General features: G+C 38.2%; 1 protein-coding gene across 3 annotated transcripts in view; it reads right to left on the reverse strand.

The window, feature by feature from the left end:
• The window catches only part of LOC102217955 (kazrin-like), a 131,362-nt gene that overhangs the window by 4,371 nt on the left and 105,364 nt on the right, over positions 1-21,627 (reverse strand). Inside the window, exons 4-9 of one of the 3 annotated variants that reach the window (XM_023330930.1) lie at positions 16,684-16,875; positions 4,459-4,595; positions 3,942-4,112; positions 2,634-2,717; positions 1,380-1,569; positions 326-462 (exon numbers count right to left, since the gene is read on the reverse strand). In XM_023330930.1, coding sequence (XP_023186698.1) covers positions 326-462; positions 1,380-1,569; positions 2,634-2,717; positions 3,942-4,112; positions 4,459-4,595; positions 16,684-16,875 — 911 coding nt within the window. The remainder of the gene's footprint in view (positions 1-325; positions 463-1,379; positions 1,570-2,633; positions 2,718-3,941; positions 4,113-4,458; positions 4,596-16,683; positions 16,876-21,627) is intronic. The other 2 variants (XM_023330940.1, XM_023330934.1) reach the window with 2 other exon arrangements.

A 21,627-nucleotide genomic window follows, 5' to 3' on the forward strand; every position in this document is an offset into this window, starting at 1 on the left:
AAGGTGTGTTACAAGAGCAGAAGAGGTGCAAAAAAATACCAAAAGAGATCACAACAGAAAGGAGAGATGAAACTTTTCATGCTGTTGGGCATGCACCTATTTGCTACCCAATTAGTTCTTGTGTTTTTGTTTTTAAATCACCACAAAAAATTCATATCACGTCTCCAGAGTGAGTGCACAACAGAAATGCATGGGGCAAATGTGAACTCAGCCAAAAGGATGGCGAGGGGGAAACAACAGCGGCCAGGCAGTGGAGCAGTCAGCAGTTACTACGAGAGCAGAACAGGTGATTACTTGGGAGGGCGCAGAGGCGGGCAGCTCTTACATTGCAGAGGGAGTGAGTCCGGTGACGTGGCGAGTTTATGTCGCTGGGTGTAGACGACCGATCTCCCTCCACTGCAGAGGCGTCAGAGATGATGGAGGGCTGACGCGAGTGGATGGGGCTCACTCGCACCGCAGCCACTAAACGGGACAAGAGGGGAGAGAGGACAGGCTTACCTTTGTCTCGGGAGTTTGGGGCACCAACGGTACAAAATGAGGGGGAAAAAAAATAAAATAAAATATGGTGGACCCTCAATATTAGTACAACACCACAGAATAAAAATTAGCCTACAGATAAATGGAGGCAGAAAAAGAGGGTATATTTTTCTAACCAGCTGCAGTTGCTAAGCAACAGGGAAACAGCTTCACAGAGGTTTAGAGAGCGTGTGCCCGAACCAATGAGACTGATACATAAAGTACAGCCAATTGCAATGCAATTTGGAGTTCGTGACTGTTCCCACATCTTCCCTGTCTTCTTGCGTTCGTCCGCGACTTCCTCCAGATGTCCCCAATTAGTTAGCAACTGGTGTGTGGATCTACGGCTGCCATTTAAAACAATGCATTTTAAGGGTTTTGTACAGCTGCAAGGCTAATTTATGCAGCGTTTTCTCTACTTTATTGCTTTTTTCTATGCTTTTTTTAATGTCGGAAACCATTGTTTGGCAAAGCCCGTACGGCTTTCCAAAAACATCAGAATTTGTGTGTAGTAACATAAGTAACATAGCTTCGCCATTCCTTTTAGACTAATGCTTGCAAGTCATATGAGATCTTGTTTCTTTTTCGACTCTGACAAAGATGAAACCTGAAAAATGTCAACATAAAAATTCAAACAAGTATTCCATTTAGGACTGACCACATGCATTTCACATGCAACTTATCCTTGGCTGCCACTTCAGAGGAAATAAAGCGCATGACATAATACAGCTGGAACATCATAATATTTAGCAGATGGCGCGATTTAATGCGTAGAGACCAGCTTCACGTGAGCATGCAGTTTGTAAGCAATGGGGCCACAATCTCAACATGTTACGAGGCAATCTGCCCTCGTGTTGGCCTACCTTGTCTGTCAGTGGGATGGCCTGTGTGGACGTAGAGGGTCTGCTGACTTTGCCTGATGGCAGCAGTCAGGGGAAGATCCGCCTGCATCACCCACTCCTGGTTGTTGCCATTGACGACCGCCTCCGTGGGCATGGCCAATGAGTGGCGCTTGGGCACATCCTTTGTCAGCGTGGCTAGTGACTGTTTGGCCTTAAGGAGATAAACAGACACACACACATGTTCATGCTGCACAGGGTCTTTTCACCACGCTTGTTTCTGAGCATGATGCTGCTTCCCTGGCTCCCGTTATTACTATTTTTGCGCCCTGTTTTACTCGCAGACATGTTATGCATCCAGAAAGCTGCAACGTGTTAGTGCACACAGATATGTGAGCTTGCCTTCCGGCTCGTCATGTTGCTTTTGTGTCTGTAATAATCTGTCTGTTTTCTCATTCTGTTTTTGCAGTGCACAAAATCTCTCACTCTCACTCCTGGGAGTGCTGACAAAGTTATTCAATAAAAATTTTTTTTTTTTAAAAAGGGGGGAAGAATACTGATAAGAGGCATGAGGCATTTGCTGCTAAGAGGGGGAAGCTGGAGGGTTGGTGTTGTGCAAAATAACTAAGGAAATGAAAAACAATTAAGTCTTTCTATAACTTTAATGAATACATTTGCTTTGAGGCTTCTTTTCACACACAACAATGAGCTTCTGCAGCCTTAGAAGATATGTTTTTCACCCCAAAATATGCTCAGAAGAAACAAATATTCTTTCATTTTTTCCCCCACCAGCCTGTGTTTTCTGATTAGCTGTGACACGTTGCTGTTTAAAAATCGCTTCAAATATTGTTATTGTTCAAATCTTATTATCATGCCGAGCACGGCAGGCCACAATTCACCACCACAATCAGCTTCACCGCAATCACATCTACTTTAGTGGTAGTCAAACAATTATCAGTCACTTTTTTTTTTTGACATGCAAAACTGGATACACTCAAAAATGTTCAGCGCATTTAGGTGTCAGAATACAGATGAGTCTTATAGCATTCAGGTTGATCACTGTTCTAATCTGTGGCATTTCCCATGTTAGGATCACTGGGGTCAGACAAGGGCAGGCTGGGGGATTACATAAAAAAGAAAAAAAAGAAAAAAGAAACGTGCATCTGAGGTGGAATGCTTCCCAGAAAATCAAAACTGGGTGACAGGTAGGGGAGATTTCCAGGGAGAGTTGGGATCAAAACAGGTGAAATTTATTTTCAAACTGTGGGCCTGTCTTACCGCCGTGACCCTAGGAGAGTAGTCCCTGTCCACAAGCCGCTCAAACACCCGGAACTCCATTCTCTGATTGACACAGTTACTCATCTGGGGGGTTGGAGACATGAGGAATCGCTGTGTTGCAAATTTAAACAACTTTTTTTGTTTTTGTTTTAATCAAATGTTTTAAGTAAAACACTGTATGTGACAGACTATACACAGCACTCTAGCACTTCTTTAGTATTTTCTTTTAGTATAATCATTTAGTATATAAATACTAACACTATGAAATACAAATCTTAATAAGCAAAACATAATGTAGTGGTAAAAGTAATTAAATGATTTGCTTCCATTTCTTTTTGTTTCTATTGATCACACTTCCTATAAAAAATAAATCTCTTGTATGAAAAAGGATTAGGGCCACTTAAAAAAAACCCCTCTGAATTCTGATAAAAAAAGTCAGAAATCTCACATTAAGGTCTTTTTTTTCCCCCTTTCTCTTTTCAGTGGCCCTAATCCACTTCCGTACTTCTTGGCATGGACTGTTGTAAGATTTAAGAAAATGAATTACAGCAAAACTGAACAACATGACCTCACCGTAATGAAAACAGAAAAGCAACAATCATGTTGCTGCTAATTTTATGAAGCATATTGCTCATTACAGGTATGACATAAACAGTTTTTATAGCCTTTTTAAAGAGACCTAATCATAAAAAAAATAAGCAATTGATTCTGTTAAGTGAAAGAAAAGTGTCATAGAAATACATATCCTTGTTTTAGTAGGTGGCGTACAGCAGCAGGTTGGGGAGGGACAGCAATGTGTTTGTTTTTTTCCTGCACTGATATGATGGAGAAGCCTAAGACCCCTCTCTACTTCACATTGAAATCATGGAATAATCTGTTTTCATTTTGTAGATAAGAGCAAAAAAAAGCTACTAACAGAAGCTAGAGAGCTAAGAGTTTAAGTTCCTATAAATTATACTAAAATATTGACTCGGGTTCTCAGGCAATTTTATTAGTCTTAAGTCAATTCAACTCATAAATTCAGCTGTGGAAGAATGTAGTAGGAAAAAAAGAGTCTAATTTGGTAAAGCTAACTAGAATCTGGCTTCTTGCTACTCTTTATTTATATAACAAATGCCTAAATGCAAACAATATTTCTGCATCTAATATAGCATGACTATGTTCTCTAGAAAATCCTAGTAAAATAAACATTTTCTTTTATTTAAACTTGTTGTATTTAGTTTGTCACTCCACTATAGATTTCACTGCCTCATCCTGAGTGCATCTTTCTGTTAAACAAGCCCCCTCATGCCTGCTCCTCTGTCTCACCATGGCAAGTTCAGCCTCCAGCTCCTTGATGCGGTTCTCCTTGAGGTCGAGCTGGGAGCGCAGCATCCCTGTGTGCTCCGTGGCCTCCTTGGTCTGCCGTCTCAGATCCCACTTCTCCCTCTCCAGGAGGTCTTTCTCCTTGGCCAGAGCCTTTACTGCATCCTCGCTCTCCTAGCAGACACACAGATCCTGATGGATTGGTTCACATATAAAGCCCTACCACATGATTCAGATGTGGAAAAAAGCAACTAGAATTGTCTTGTCACTCTACATGTTTAACTGGTTTTATTAGGCAAAATAACAGAAATAAGAGCATCACCGACACTCCACTCAAATATTCACAGAGTAAGGACTCACTGATTTAACTGTCAAAGCTTCACAGATGAAGATGATATTGATCATCTTTACCTATGAGGTGTTTTTGTGCAATGCCAAGCCAATGAGCACAACAGCAAAAGTTCCAGGCATGTACGTTTGTCAGCCAAATGTGCCACACGAGTCTATGAGCAGGCCATACTTTCCTGTGCTGCTCGTAGTTGCGTATGAAGTCCCGAAGCTGCTCCTCCCGGCTCTCTAGCGTGGCATAAAGCTGCTGCATCTGGTTCACCAGGTCGGCCTTCTCCGCCTTGAGACGTTTGCGGTCCGACTTCATGGCTGTGTTAAATAAAGAAGAGAGAGAGAGAGAGAGAAATATGGAAAAAGTGACTGTGGGTTGTGAGAGATTTTGTTTTTGCGTTGTCCACCATTTACATTTTATAAATGGTTACAAGGTGCTAGTAATGACTTTTTAAAATCATTCATATTTAAGAGATGCTTTTATTGTGTTAGCCAAATCACTTTTTTACTACTGTCCTCATCTAAGGAACAGCTACTAATATCCACAGATAACTTCATTTTGAGGAAGTTAAGTAAATGTGAAATACTTTCCCAGTCCTATAAGATTCCATCCCATTACAACCCCTGCTGGGTTGTAATGGGGATAGGTCTAAATCCAACACCCACATCCATCTATTCATCTCTCGCTCCATCCTGTCATCCCTAGAGAACAACACAGCAAGACGCTTCAACTCCTCTGCAGAGAGAAAGACCGACTCCATGGTCAAAAGGAAGCTGTCAACATTTTCCTGTTAAGAACAACATTAGAACTGACCGAGTTTATTAAATACCTGAAAAAGATTTTTTTGCACTTTTCGCTGAACTCACTGTGTTGATTTTAAGCAGCTCACTACATTTTTCAATCAGTTGGTTTTAGTTTAATAAAATTATTTTTGTTTCTTTTCAATACGCGTGTACTTCTTTATTCCTGTTTTAATTATTTATTATGTCATTCTTCCCACTCTCAAAATTCTGTGAACCACGTCTGACTATATCTGTTAATCACACATTCCTGTGAATGTTTTTTCCATGCCTTGCCGTTGTTTAGCTCATAATGTTTTCTTCTTTGTTGTTTTGTGGTTTGTTTGTCTTTGCTTTCTGTTTCAGTCTTACATAAAACACTTAGTGGTGCCCTCCTTGTGTAAGAAAAGTGCTCCATAAATAAAGACAAATTGACTGACTGATTGACACCAAAATGTTCTTGAGCATCTTCCTAAAATCCAGAGAAATAGTCTCTTTTATGAGCAAGTGTGGCTCATAAACCCCACCCTGTCTTTACTCGTGGTAGGAAGAACATGAAGCTCCTTCGGATATGAAATGTCTGTGAAAACCTGCCTCTGGTCCAACATGGCCGCACCTTGATAAAGGGGAGAATCACGCAAAAGCCCTTGTGTCAATTTGTCCTTCTGCTGCCGCCTTTGGAAGAGACTGGGACCTGCAATTCATCTCTCTCTCTCTGCCACACGCAGACTGTAATCCTCTGGCACCGCACCCACGCGTCGTCATAAAAAATTACAGTTCGCAGTGGTTATTCAGAGAAGTGCTAATTTTCTCAAAGACTACATCTCTTTCCTCTCTCCTCCGCACCGCTCTCTGTTCCTGCTTTCTCTTGATCTGCCTCCTTGTGCACAGCTGTTTAGCCAGACTATTTCCTGTCGGACAACAACCATATTTGGCCAATTTATAGCCTTTAGTGTAAGATTTGTATTTCATCTTCACTTGGACATCTGGTGGTAGGGCTTTATATTTTATAACAGTACAAGTTTTTTTTTCCGTTTAATGCTTACCTCTCTTTTATTATTCTCCAACAAGACAGCACTGAGTAAATAAATACATCAAAGGCTAAATATGAAATAGTACAGAGAAGTTTTGCTTTAGAAACATAACCACTTAAGCAAAGCGGAAGAGCAGCAGTTGTTCCAAGCGGATTTCTTTCCTTCCAACCCTTTCATATCTCTCTCTAACACTCAGTCGAAATGGCGGAATCCAGCACTACAAACAGACCACACTAGCTGGCAAATGAAGACAAAAACCATCCCTCACTGACCAAGAGAAACAGGAAACCTCACAGCACCTGCCTCGAGGAAATGAAATGAAAGCTGTCTTTGGGACGAGCCAAAAACTCCGCCGCCGCCGCTCCACATCCTGCACCTGTGACGGCTTGGCAGCGACGACACTCCTGGTGTTGGATGCAAGAAAGCACTCAGTGTGACTCTGTGAATGGATCCATTCACTGCTGCACATCAAACAACTATTAGATACCAATTAAAATCTGTCAATAAACACTTTTTTTTGGTGCTCTGTTTGCCCCAGAGCTCAGTCCTGTTGAGTAACATTTATTAACAGGGGAGAGATGCTGAACCTTATGCACGTCTCTTCTCTCCGACAGTCATAATTATGACTAGCATGCACTGCAGTCGGTCCAACTCTTATAATACCAAGTTGCGACTGAAGTTAATTTGTCTGGATGTGGAAGAAGACTGCAAAGTGAATAGGAAGCAGAGAGAAGAGAGATGTGCACCTGCTGACGTTTTTCTGTATACAAAGGACAACCCCAGTTTGGTTTTGGTCAACAGGCAAAATACTATGTTTGACAGAAAACTAACACCCTTTAGTGTAATTACCAGTTGAAGCATGGTGGTGGCAGCATTATGCTGTGGAGATGCTTTTCTTTCAGGACGAACAGGGAAGCAGGTCAAAGAGGATGGATGGAAGTAAATAATAAACGATGTTGAAAGAAGCCATGCCTGAGTGTTCTATTGTGAGCAGAATAGATCGATGTTTGTATGACAATACCTTAAATTTATAAACAGAACTAATGTAATTTATCTCAATAATTGTAAGATATTTAATCAGCCTCCTCAATGGAGCAGAATATTCAAGTTTCATGTAAATAAACACTGCTTTTTTAATTTAAAAAAAATTGTTTTCGGATTCTTTCTCAAAAATGTCAACACCTGCTTTTCTGCAAAACAGCATGCAAGCGCCGAAGCGGAAAACTACTCTCACCTAAAAATAGTGGAGATTACAGCTCTCTCCAAAGTTTACCTGCTCCCATTATTCAGTGTTAACAAATACACGGAGCTGTATCATGCTCTCCTGACCCGCTCTCCGAAATCTGCATAAGTGGTTATCAGCTCGCCGCACAAAGGCTCTTCTGCTACCAAATCCAAAGTGCTTTGCCGTATTTTAATGTCAGACTCTAGTAGTCTAGTGCTCTAAAAGCTTTTGTCCACCGTGCTTCTGCATGGTGCTTTCCTGCTGGAGGACTTAATAAATGAGCCAACTCATTAGCTACTGCACAGACGAAGTGGCTTTGTCAGTCTGTGTTAGTTTTAAAACTTAGTTCAATCTGTGGTTTTCAACATTTTTATGTCTTCGTACACGTTGTGCTTGATAGTTTTAGTCAGTGTAATAAAACAGACATATATTTACAGGAGCTTTTAAAAGTATACAAACCCCTGCTAGAGGCCTTGACAGATAACTATAAAACCTTTTCCTCATGTCATATTTGTCCTGTAAAACTGAACTGCAAAATAAATCTGTTAGAAGGAAGATAAACAAAGCAGCTTCAAGAAACAGGTTGCATAAATGCACTACTTTGTTGATCAGTCCCATCATTTAGTCGTCTTTGATAGAAAGAAGTTTGTTTTATGGCTTTCATTCAGTTCATACTGACTCCCAAAAAACCTGAAATGTTCAGAAGCATTACTGTTTGCTTGTGTTTAAGACCAACGATTGAGCAACGCAACATGCACATGATTGACAGTGCTAAGACCCTCCTCCTTAATCTGATTGGCTGACTGAGTGGCATATTCTGTTGGCAGGAGGAGCACAGGTAGGAGGTAGAAGAGTTTGACTTTATTCATAAATTATCTGTGTCGTATTACACTGTCACAGCATAGTGACAGTTTTAACAATGAATTACCTACTTCAGCGTTAAGATTGTTATTTTCAAAAGGTACTAACAAGAACAAATATTCTAATTCATCAAATATGACTGTCCTGTTTGGAATTGTGGCCAAAATTTCAACTTTGCTGTTGTAAGGCAGTAAAACATTCTCCACTGATGTTAAGGGAGATTTCAAACAGAAAAAGAATAATAATGTCTGGCAACCAAACGTCTTAGTCCAGCCTTATGGAAATTGCCACATGTCACATGAAATTCCTGGTGACTTCATCAGAGTTGCTTTCTCAGCACACTTCCTGAACAGTTTCTGTCACATCTCTTCTTCAATTTTAGAGAAATCTCCAATTTCTCTCCATCGTTCCATATCCCCTTCAATAATAATTGGTGACAGCCTGTACGGCACCATAGTGTATATGTAGTCCTGTGGATTATATATACACTTCCTGGCAGATACTTTTGTACAATTAGATCATTTGGATCCTTTGGAAGTTCTCTGAGAACTATAGATTTAGTTGCAGGAGGAAAATGATTAAACTGGAGAATTCAAGAAAACTTATGCAGAATTTAAGGTTGTGCATGAGCAGTTTTACAGTCTTATTTACAAAACTAAGCTACCAATGTTATATGCATTTATCATATGCAGAAAATATTTTATCCATCCATCCATCCATCCATCCATCCATCCATCCATCCATCCATCCATCCATCCATCCATCCATCCAACCAACCAACCAACCAACCAACCAACCAACCAACCAACCAACCAACCAACCAACCAACCAACCTCACTTTTCCTTGCAGGATTTAAGTCTCCTGCTGTCACTGAACGAGAGGCGGGTTACACCCTGACAGGTCATTCTCTGACCTTTCTTTGGATAACATAATTTGTTCAATATCTACATTTTCATTTGAATAATTAAATCACCAGTGACTTACTGAGACAAATAAATGGTAATCCAAAAGATAAAATGAAGTATGACACATACATTGTCACATTCTTCCATTTTCAGTGAGCATCCATTACGTGGTTGCATAATATTTGTATGAACCAAAAGGTGTTAAATGGTATTTAGTCTGAGAGAGAAAAAAAAAATCCATTTGATGAATGCTTATTTCATGAGGAAGCAAATCACCTCCCGTTTGCAAGTTCACAGTCTGTACCAACAGGAACGACATGATATCCTTTTCACATCCCACTCACTGCTTTGGTATGATTCAATGACGAGGTTCATTAGCATGTGTTCCCTATCTATTAGATTGCAATTGAAACAAAATTTGAGCCATGATTTTAACAAAAAAAAAAAATGTCCTGCCATTCAGTTAAATACTTCACCCACTTGTATTTACTTACTTTACTTACTTGATGGACCAGTTAAATAGTTCTCATATTAAACTAAAAAAAGAACAACAATATTTAATCAAAGTACATTATGTCTTTAATGAAATCATACGGGCCACATTTATTGGCACCTCTAAAATTTAATAAAAATTAATGTAACTGAACATTTTTCTTTTATTCTACTGAGTGTTTTAATTGCTCAAAGTGTCTATGAAGGTTCATTTTTAATCCATGACTCTGTTTTTACACACCGAGTGTAAATATGAAGGTCTATTTTTCTTAGCAAATCCTGAATATGATAAAGGCAAGAAAAACATGCCATTCAAGTAAAGGTAGTTACATGTTAATCTTCAAAAGCAATAGAACAGCAGTAGAAAAGTTGAAATCAATTAAAACTGTGACAAACATTCCCCTGACAGCACCCAGGTTTTATATGCAACTAGGGAAGTGAAGAGGGAAGAGAGGAGAACGGATGTAAATGCATCTCCAGTTGGTCAACAAGTTAAGCTCTGGGTAAAATATTGAAATAAAACCGTAAATAGATATCAAACATGCACACTACAATTGATTATATACTTTGTGGAAAAGCCTGCTTTGGTTGTGACAACTTAACGTGTCTCCTACATTGAGAATCAGTTATCACATGAATTACTCAGGCGTGATTTGGACCTATTCTTCCACATAGATGCTTTCAGATCTTAAATGATCTGAAGTTCCTCTCAGTTCCTTCCACAGACGTTTAGCTAGACGTGCTTTACTTTCACTTTTAAATGCAACATGCAAACACTCATGAGCAGATAACTGGCTAAACAACCATGGCAGAGTAACTAAGGATCCCTTTTCACACTTGCAACATTAGGAATCGTTATTCAGTTAGTAACTTGGAATACAAAGTTCTATAATCTGATATTAAATTTATTCTAACGGTCAAGTTCTGTCATTTTCTTTTGTGACAAACTGTCTGTTGGTGAGTTCAATCTGCAAATGCTTCCTTTTCTGATCCCGAATGCTCCAGGCATTGCCTAAAATAAAAGCTACCAGATTTAACTGACGTGTGTTGACGTTCAAAGTTAGCTATTATCAGTGTCAGTAGTGTTTTTAACATTAAGACAGAAGGAGCAGGGAGACGTAAGAACCCGTAAAGGAAACTGTATTTTTTAGATGTGGTTTAGGTCATAAGAGAGTTAGACTTTTAGGATGAGTCTCTGTTTCATCTGTTTGACCTTTCGACCTTTATCTGCCATGGACAGGCCCTGTAACTGTAACTGTCGATATCCTTTTGAAAATCTCAGGGTTAAGCAAGAGACGTAAAAGCTACACACGAAAAGCGCTGTCTTGTTACGCGAGCTGTACTAATGGTGCTACACACTAATGCAACAAATGCAGCTTGAAATGTCAGCTCTGTAATCATTTTGTCTTTTTGGAAAACATTATGAAACCCTGGCCTTTTTATTTGTACTTTTGGAAGTGCATTTATAATTATTTTTAATGCAAATTACACAGTCTGGATCTGTGCAATTTACTATGCCTTATAAAGTGACTAGACAGAACCTGGTATCTGAAAGTCAAAGTTTATAAAACGGCTACAGAGTTTTGAACGGCACATTATCTGAATGTTATTAATGTGTGTATGGTTTTGCAACAAATTTCAACATTGTCAGTCAAGTTGCTCTCTAGAAATGTTCAGAAATTCTAATATGTTTCTAAATGTTTCGTTACATTTCTGTCTCCCATGACATTCAGAGCAGTAAACCTGAATCAACCGGAATCGCCCTAAAACGAGTTACAAAAAGTAAAATGCTTGTAACGAGGTGATACATCTCAAAGCATACATAAAATATCCTGTCAATTTTTGCTTCTGTTTTGATTCACCATCTGGAATTCTATTTTTTATGCTACATTTCAAAGTAAAAGTAAACAAACATGCAGTCACTTTCATTATTTTGGCTTAACAAGCCAGATAAAAATGGCTTACGCATTTGCGGAAACTCTCTGTGTTTAGGTGATTAAATATCTAGTGAGACATGAGACTTGTAGTGAAGGACACGTTCTGGAGTAAAGTGGCTCCAAACACAGCAAGAAGACAACACTTTGATGATATGTAGCTGTTTACTTTCATTCATGCTCCAAATGATCGGGGGGTGTCAATTAGCTGAGGGGAAAGTAGATAATTAAAAGCACTAGAAAGGGCCAACTACACTTTGAAATTTCATTAAAGGACTCTTTGATGAGGAAATCTTAATTGGAGTTGTAAAGTTTTTTTCACTTCAGGGTTCACAGATTGTCTGCGTTGACAATTTACAGGCAAAATAACAAAGGCTGCAATTTTAAGATGTTACCAGTCCTCTGAATTGCGGCAATGCACCTCAGTGGTCAACATCTGGTTTGCAATAGCAAGCATCATTAACACATCAAACAATCCAGGTTTTGGCAGAAAAGAAGACAAACAGAGGGATAGAGGAGAGAAACCGGAAAAAATGCAGCAATGGTGTGGAAAAATAAATATAGAAAAACTACTGTTCTTCCTTGTATTCTAGTTTTTGTATTTATAGGGGACCAGAAATGTGTGTAATTGAGCTGCAAGCCATCTGGACTGAGTTAGGAATAAAGCTGCTGAGAACCTTTTCCAAGGTAAATAGGTATCCTCCCAAGAAACAGAGATCATAATGGATACATTACTGGATGAAACACAGATACACTCAGCACCAACAAGCAAAAGTCAAGAGAATTTAGAGAGAGGCCAATTAACTTAACATCCATATTTGTGGACTATGGGAGGAAGATGGGGTAGCAGATTGAGAACCCACACATGCAATTGCAAAAAAAAGCACACTCAATGCAGAAAAATCCTGATCTGAATTCAAACACAAAGATTTTGATCCAGTGCAACACCGCTAGCAACTACTCCACTGTGCAGTCTATATTAGTAATCAGTTCAATGGAAATGGGACATTAAGTTGCAATAAATCTTCATGTCCAACAATACCACTCCTAGCATCTGTCAGTCTGATTTTCAAACTCACCTTTGTGATTTAAGCCTGAGGCTTTTTCTACTGCCAAACAGCGAAACAAAAGACATTTGTTACAGTAAAGGCTTGAAGCTGCTTCAACAAATTGCCTCTTTGGTTTTTAAAGTGCACTGGATTCAAATAAAAGTGGATAATTTCTTTTGACATTCAGGAAGTGCCATTTTACAATCCCTGTCACTTAATGCAGCAATTTGACAGAAACGTAGAAGAAAACAGAGTAAGAGTTAAGCTGCTGTGCCACACGCTGTTCCATCATCGTTCACGCTACGCAATTCACAGTGTACTTAATGCAAGTCTGAGTAATGCGAGAGTCATTACTTTTGTTTGTCTTTGGGGCTCACTTGTGGATTTATTCACTATTGCTTTTGTGCTTTCTCTATAGCTTTTCATAACTGTGACAACCTTCAGATGTAATATTCGTGAGAAGAGGAATACCGTGAAGATTATTTCATAGCTTTCACTGCCTACATCCTGTCTCATGAAGTCGCTCCTATCCAAAAGAAAACTTAAAGTTAAAAGTACACCAATGTTTTCCTGTAGGATTATTAAACCCTGGATATTTTTGCATTGTAAAATGCACAAAACACGTCGTATCGTATAAGGATTTAATAAGCTAGACCAATACAAGTATCAAATAAAAATTAAATGGAAAAGGGACATGTTTGTTTATTTATTTTTTTTTTTTTACAAGCAAAAGCTAGAAATTCTGGTGTGCATTCATATTCAGGCCCCTGAATTAATCTTTTCTAGAATCACCTTCAGCTGCAGCTTAAGCTGTATGCCTTTTGGGGTATATTTTTAAATAAATAAATATATAAATGTATATAAATTCCTACTCTTATCAGCAAAATAACCCACACTGGTGGTGTTTGGTGGGCTTCATTGCACAGAGAACAGCTATCTTGATAGTTAAATGATTCTAGTTTCTTATATATATATTTTTTTAAAAATCACCAGGAAATATACTGAAGTTTGTGGCAAATCATGGGAAAGCTCAAGTGCAAAAAGGAGAACCAAGAAAGACAGAAAGAAATCAGAACTTTGCCTAAATTTTCAGCTTATGAGCCAAAAAAAAAAAAAAAAAAAAAAAAATCAATGGGCAAAATCTGCTGCTGTTTTATAGCTGCCTTAAAAGCAGTGTCTTTAAAGTGTGCAACAATAAAAACTCTCAATTAATGAAGATTTAGGAAGACTGAAACATGAGCTGCGATGCGGCTCCTCCTGTTCCTCGCCAGTTCAGGAGAAAAACGGGAACATAAATAGACGTATCTTCCTTCACAACAAATTCTGCAGAGTTAGATCAACACTATTTAAAACTCTGAAAAGATTTAAATTAACACCAATTCTGATAAGGACCAAATAGACTCGGCATATACTGTATATGTGTTGTTGAGTGTCATAAGTGTTGATTTGCTGCAGAATTTGCTGTGTCAGTGCCTCCTAAATGCAACTGTGTGTGCATGAGTCACATTCTGGTCAATGCTCAGCATTAAACATTGGCTTATTGTCTATGCCTCCAATAAAATCACTTTTATGTCAAACAAGTACACAAGAAAACCTTATTGACATGGGCATTTTCTCTTTTAAGCTCACGCCCTTTCAGTTTAACCCTCATATAACCAACCTTTAACATCTCAACAACCAATTTCCTTTTGTTCTCTCTCATCCCTCTTTTAATTGCAGAACTGATCCACTAAGCTTAACGTTCCTTGACCTTGTAAGTCAACCAAAGTCCCCTTTTATCAAGCTTTTATTAGTGGTTGATTACTGTCACAGCCTGCAGGGGCTGGTAGGCTTTGGCCTTCATTAAAGGTCTGAGTCACGCAAATGAGGGTACGAGGGCTGCCAGGAGTCTGCTGAGATATTTAACCATCACAGTGGGAACGATACATATTTATCTAATGCATGTTCTGTCCTGCTCCCCATCCAGCCCTTTTTGTTTATAGTTCAAATCCTCCAGTCTTGCTGGAGTCGAGCGAAAATGTCGCTGCAACAATATCTCCTGACAGCAGGTCGTGTTTTTCTGCGTGATCCAAAACGATAGCGTTGCTCTCCGCCTCATTTCATGGGTGATATTTTCTTTGAAAAGAATGATTCATTGTCGTTCTGATGACATCTCTGCTTGAAGCCGTGCAATCCACCGAGCAGTGCCTGGCAGAAACTTATTTCTTTTCTTTTTTTCTTTTTATTTATTTCTTTTTTATTCAGTTTTGTGAGTATATTCCCACTTGGAAAAATTCCCTAAAACTGTGACAGAACCAGCCTGTCATGGCCGACGCCAACAGAGAAAAAACATGAACCGTGGAGTGGTTTTCAGAAGCTGAATTGTGACTTTGATTATTCAGTATTTGAGGCCATGTGTGACCTCACAGTCATAGTTAATAATTAAACTGATTGTCATTTTGTGCTGCAGGCTTACAATCACTAATCTTAAACCCAGAATCCATCAGTAAGTGTGTGGTGCCGTGTTTACAGCAGCCAGCAGTTCAGCTCAGAGGTCTACACAAACTCTCATATAGTTATTATTTGTTAATTTCACTCATTTTAACCACATGGACAAAATAAAGAAAAGTTTTACGGTCAGACGAATTTGGTCACAATCAAGCTGTCAAACAAAGGAACACTGCACCAACGCCAGGTAACCTACTAATTTTAGTAATACCTATAATTTCTAATAGGAATAATGGAAATTGGTCTAGTCAAAATTATGCCTGTAACATTTTATGGGCTACAAAAAACTTGATAAGGCACATTTATGTAGATATTAGTTGGAGTAAACACACGAGCCTGTATGTCCATTCTGGAAAAGAGAAAATTCTAAGTGCACTCACGCTCGTGCATCAAACTCATGCTTTTGAATGTCAAAGGCATCGTACATTGTTTAATCAGTCCACTCTGAAAGACCAGTGGTTCACATAAACAATTCAAAGCCCAAAGATTTGTCTGATATTTAGGCAGAAGGTAAATGCACATGAAACTCTGATTGGATGTTCATGTAGAGCTGAAAAGGAGGAAGAGGAGGAAAGTGAATGAATAAGTAAAAAGTAAAAGAACTGGTACGCCACAAAATTATCTGTCCAGCAGATCGCATGCTAATGGTTCATAATGCAGTTAATGGGCTCCATGAAGCATGTTTGTTGCAGACACTGCGGTCAATATCACGGTGCTGGGAAATAAAGCGGCAGAAGTGAAACAGCAAGAGTGGGAGTGGCAGGCGGTAAATCAAAGCAGGACAGCTAAACGATTAAAGTGAAAACTGCTGCTACTTTAAATGAAACAGGTAGATACATAAAGGTCTGAATATTTTATGAGATAAGTAATGGATTAGATATCTGATATGGCAAAACATGTAGCTTGGTCAGCCTTTTTTAAATTGATACCTTAAACGTTAAAGTTATTTTCAAAGAATTCCAAAAATCTTCCTAACTAATAATCAAATGATGGTTTTCAAATAAATGTAAGCCCTTTAAATTTTTATTTTCACATTTTGACATGTTAAAATCACAAACTTCAATTTATTTCACTAGGTTTTATGTGGACAAACCAACTTACTGTAGAGTGGTGGAAAGAAAATAATGCAACGTTTTAAAATCGTCCTGCGTTTCGGTCTGTACTTTGACTGGGCCATTCCAATACATGAACATGCCAAGATCCAAAACATTTTATTGTATTATTGGCTCTCTGTATGTGGTCATTTTCTGCATTGACATAAAGTTCTAAGGATTTTGCAGTCTAAGAGGATTCTTTCCGACCAAGAAAAGACATCTCCAAATCATGATACTGCCACCACCAAATATTATGATTTGGTAGATGTGTTGATGTTAATTTTTTTGCCACACTTTCATTATCCATCCATCTGTGCTAGTTTGTGTAAGTTTATCACATACAATCCCAATAAAATAACATTAAAGTTTGTGACTGTAATGCAAAAAAAAAGAAGCAACATTGAGAAGATACAAATAGTGGTAATTTTGATCATTTTGAAAGGCGTGCTTACGGGTTTTGAGACTTTATTGTTCGTGTTTTTGTTTTAAGAAAACAGTTGCTGCTTCAACACGCAGTTTATCGTTTCCTGTCTGGACCTCTTACCTTGTAAAGCCTCCTTGGCCCGATCCAGCTCCTCCTCCTTCTGGGCCAGCTGCACTCGGAGCTCCGTGGCGGACAGGACGTCAGCCGAGCAGCCTCCCTGGGTCTCCTCCAGGTCCTTGCTCAACATGTCCTTCATCTGCCGCAGCAGGTGCACCTCCTCCTGGAGCTGGGCCACCTCTTCGCGCAGCAGAACTAGAATATAAAGGGAGAAGAGGAGAGCTTTCAGAGAGTTGAATGAAAACCTGCTGACCTCCTTTTTTTTTTAAGCCAAAGTAAAAAATCAAGCAGACAGAGAGGGGGTTCTCATTAATCCAGTCTTATTCAGGTTCACTCAAACGCTTTCAGAACTGTTCTTACTGAAACGCAAATGACTTGGAGATCAGGAAGTCGCAAGTTTTATTTTGATTGAGGTACGTGCTACACTAAATCCCCTATTATCAATAATAGTAATCATGGAATAACTCACACTCACAGAATAACTAATGATTGTAATGACTTTATTTTGTTATTTTTGAAGCTGCCTGGTGAAACTACTCTGTGACAGGAATTGTAAACAACAGCATTCATTTGATATTCCCTAAAAGCTTCAAAGTGCTTAACACCACAGACAAACAATAAAGTAAAAAACATTAAGTGTAAGAAGCTGGTTCTACCCTTCACAGACATGAGTCACCAAAAAATGTTGAAGTGCTCTTTTCTATGACATCTCATGTTTCTCACACAGCCATGAATGAGTAGTGGCAAAGTTTTCTCCCGCACATCAGCCTTTATCTAAAAAATTGATCTCTTTTTGCTCAACAAATGTGCTTGCATAGATGAGGGCATACAGAGAGTGATTTAGAGAAAAAAAAAAAAAGACGATGGACTCATTCTGTTCGATTTCATGCATCCTGAGGGCGAAGGGGTAAGATGGGAGTGAGGGAAAACCATTCAGCTCCGTCCTGCAAAGCTATCGAGTGCTTTGCATAAATTCCACCTCGCTGTAAATTCCTGCATTCCAACTCCAGTATTTCTGTATAAACACAGTATGGATGGAAAGAAAAGTTGGAGAAAATCTCCATTGAAAATATTTTTTGAAAATGTGCTGGGAGTCAGAGTATGAATTTATTTTTTAATTTGTTAAGTACTATAACTCCTCGCTCCTTTTGTTTTCTTTCATCTTCTTCCACTTTTTTACTTGTTCCTCTTGAAAGAGTGGGGAACAGATCTATACATTAATATATTTTTGGATTGGTCATGATGTGAACTACTATTACTAAAACTTGATTATCTTAATGTTAATTTGTGACCAAATTTTGAGTAACGGCAAAGACAAAACACAGACCCACGTAATTGCGGTTTATGGTGAACACAGCACAGCTACGTAGAAGTAGCTGAAATACAACAAGCCCAATCTGTGGTAAACGAAAAAATGAGTTGGACAAGAGTCATGGTGTATGCAGGCTATTTAATACTAAGATGCATTATTTTTGAAACATGACTAATATTATAAACTATATCACACTTCTAAGAAAAAACAGCAAATTTTGTGTTTTGGCACAATCAGAGGACCATCAAGCAAGAAATATCAAAGTTCCTCACTAAGTTGGTAAAGACAAAAGTTTATTCCAGCTCTTATTGCTCTTACAAAGAACAACAGTTGCTCAGAACTAGAGCTGTCAACCTTACAGAGAATTATTTTGATACAATATCCCAACTTTAAGGTATTTTACTGACATAGTAAACAATAACATTTTATTCTGATATGTCTTTTCAATGAAACCATGGTCAAATTAAGAAACGACTTCCTAGATTCCAGTTCAACCCAATCTAAAGGCAGTCAATCTCTTCCAAACACTCCTAAAAGTATTCATTTCCCAAACAGTTACTCAAGTAAATGTAACTGAGTAAAAGTAACCGACGTCTGCAGCTAATATTCATATCTGATGTCATGACAAACTTTTAAGAACAAACCCTAACTGAGGATATGCGGTACATGAAACCGCTTAGACCATCTAGCACCTTATGGGGCATGCTGCCATAATTCCTCCTTTGAAAATAAAATCTGTCTGATAAATTTACTGTGTGAATAATAAGAACCTACCTCTCTGGGTTTTTAGGTCTGTTAATTTGACTAAGTTCATGCGACTGAGGAGATGTGCTGCCAGTTGAATGATACAAATTTAACAAAAAGACACTTGTTAGTGAAATGTCATTAGAAAGAGGTATAATTAATGAGCATGATTAGCAACTCCATTAGCATAGCCCTTACTGGACACCAGAACGGTTGTCCCATTTGGAAATAATTGGTGGTGGGGTAAAGCTCAGTTGGTTTAAAATCTAAAAATAGTCACATACCCAATTTTTTTTATTCATTAGCCTACTTTTTACATTTTCATTTGATTTATTGTTCAAAGGCAACAATACCAAAGGTGATAAATGGGGACACTGAAAAAGAGCTTGCAGTTTGTCTCGGTCGCTCCAGTGCATTTCTCAAATCACCAAACAGTAGGTCTTGCAAATGTCAAAACAGTCGGTTTTGACATTTGCAAGACAATAGGTACATTTTCCAAAGCAATTCATACAAACAACAAAACACCATGGATTACTTGATTTCTCAAAATCCTTAGTTCATCTCTCAAAAGTTTAAATTTGTGTCAGTGAACATGTCTGTGCCTCAGAATGAGTACGGAAAAGACAGTCAAATTGTTCTGTCATGTTATTAATATAACAGGGTACATGTGAGGGACGTTGTTTAGTAATTTATTGAAACATTTTTGATGACAAGTGTTGTAAATTGTAGTTCTGTCCTCATGAATGCACTAAAGCAATTGAGAAAAACTGTATTGTGGGAAAAAGTACCAGATAATGACCACAAAATGAACAACTTTCAAACATGAAATTCACATATCTCTAAATGCTTGGAAAATATAATTTATGGAAAAGAATACAAAAACACTGCAACTGATCCAAACTTTTTGTTTGAATCAATTTCAATGTACAAAATGAATCTAATTGAGACCAGATGTTCACATAAACCAAATAGACACAGTATTTTAAATCAGACTAAACTTTTCCTGTTTTGTACAAGTAAGAATGACCAAAATCTTCGTTTTGCTTCCTATTCTGTTAACAAATACTCAGAATGTGTAGCAGATAGACAGACAGCATTTCTACTAGGGGGTTTTTATTATTATTTTTTTTTTATCAAAATGCATTTTATGATTACATGATTTTTTTCAGTACCTGTCCATAACACCTGTAAATAAAACAAGAGTGGCACATAATAAATTTTATACCTGAAAAGAGTTCTCTACCAGCCAGCTGTAGCAAAATGAACCAATCTACAGGAAACATTGAGAGAGATTTTGTTTTTTCCATATGGCCCATTTCAAAGGACATTTTGGCTCAGCACTCATCTTAATGTAATAAATTCACCCATCTTATTTGGCCTAAGGCTTTTGTCAAAGCAACAGAAAATGGAAGAGGCTCCAAAAACAAGAAATAACTTTATGGGGGATAGTATTAATAAATAGAAAATATGAAGAAAATTGATCTTTGAGAGAGTAACTTGGATGCTGCACTTGTGCACATTTTGACTACCACTCCTAATAACAAATACTTATGAGAAGTTTAAAGATATTTAGTCTATTCATAAAAAAACTAACAACATCACAACTGACAGAGAAGCTTCTGATTCCAATATTTTTAATGACTGCATTTTTTTCCTCATTTAAAAACATAAATTAGCTGAATGTAAAACAGAGATACACTTGTTTGAGTGTTTGTGTTTAAAATTATTCTCATCTGCTGAGCACTCCAACTCCGTCATATAAATGGAGTATTCATTGTAAATTCATTTAACTGGTTCTATGTGTTATCACTTTGTTTGTATCATCAGGTGAAATTCATTTGTGACTTTGATTGAGAGGCACGTCTTCCTATTACTTGATCAGAACAATTTAGGTTTGAATGGTTCCAAGTGAATTTTCCAGATAAAATCCCAGATGTCTCTTCAAAGAAGAAACTTCTGATGTACCAGCTTGTGATTCTGTGGTCCCAGTCTGTTGTGCCGGCCCCTCCGGACAGTTTAGGGTCATGATTATTACTAGATATGATTCGACATTAATCAGACAGCACTCAAAAGAAGTGAATGTGTTGCCCTGAGGCTTTTATATCCTCATTCAGTGCCTTTCCTGATTATAATCAGGCATGCAGTGACTCAATGTTGTCAGGATTCTGAGTAGCACAAGTATGCAGTCCACTGCTGCAGCAAAAGCTTGCCAAATTCTTACAGTTTATTACAGACAAGACTGTCAACATCTGAGCCCTGCTGTGCAAGATCACCTGTCTGAATGAGCAACAATAGAAAACAGTTAGTGTGTGATGAGGAATCACTTGTTCGCTTCTTCAGAAGTTCATTTAATTTATTCAATTATAAAGTTGTGATGACAAATAGAAGTACAATGACCTAAAAAAAAGAAAACATTTTTTTTAAAAACAATCCTAGCAACGACTCATATAAAAAGTAAGATGAAATGGTATTAAAACACAGAAACATTTGGTCATATTATGCACATGCCACACATCTCAAAAAACCTTTCATTTTACCTGCACAACCTGTTTTTTCTCCCTATGCATGAACAGATGTTTCTGTGAGCACAAACAAAGTAAGCCTGGCAAAACGAGGTTGTCTTTTAGTTTCAGATGGTGTGAGCCTGTCGCCAACATCAAATCTCAAGATAAAGACCTTGGTGGAGGTCAAACGCTGCTTTTATAGATGAACCTTCAACACCATCTGTTGCCTACTTGCTCAGTAAGACGTCACTCCCCATCCCTCTTTAAACAGTCACCTCTTTCTGTTCTGAGAGGACATGACAAGAAATGCAGGAAGATCGACATCAACACCTTAAACTGAAACCTTTCACTGGAGCTCTGAGTATAATATCAGACAGGTACTAGCTG

Source organism: Xiphophorus maculatus, chromosome 1, assembly GCF_002775205.1.
Source record: "Xiphophorus maculatus strain JP 163 A chromosome 1, X_maculatus-5.0-male, whole genome shotgun sequence".
Lineage (NCBI taxonomy): Eukaryota > Metazoa > Chordata > Actinopteri > Cyprinodontiformes > Poeciliidae > Xiphophorus > Xiphophorus maculatus.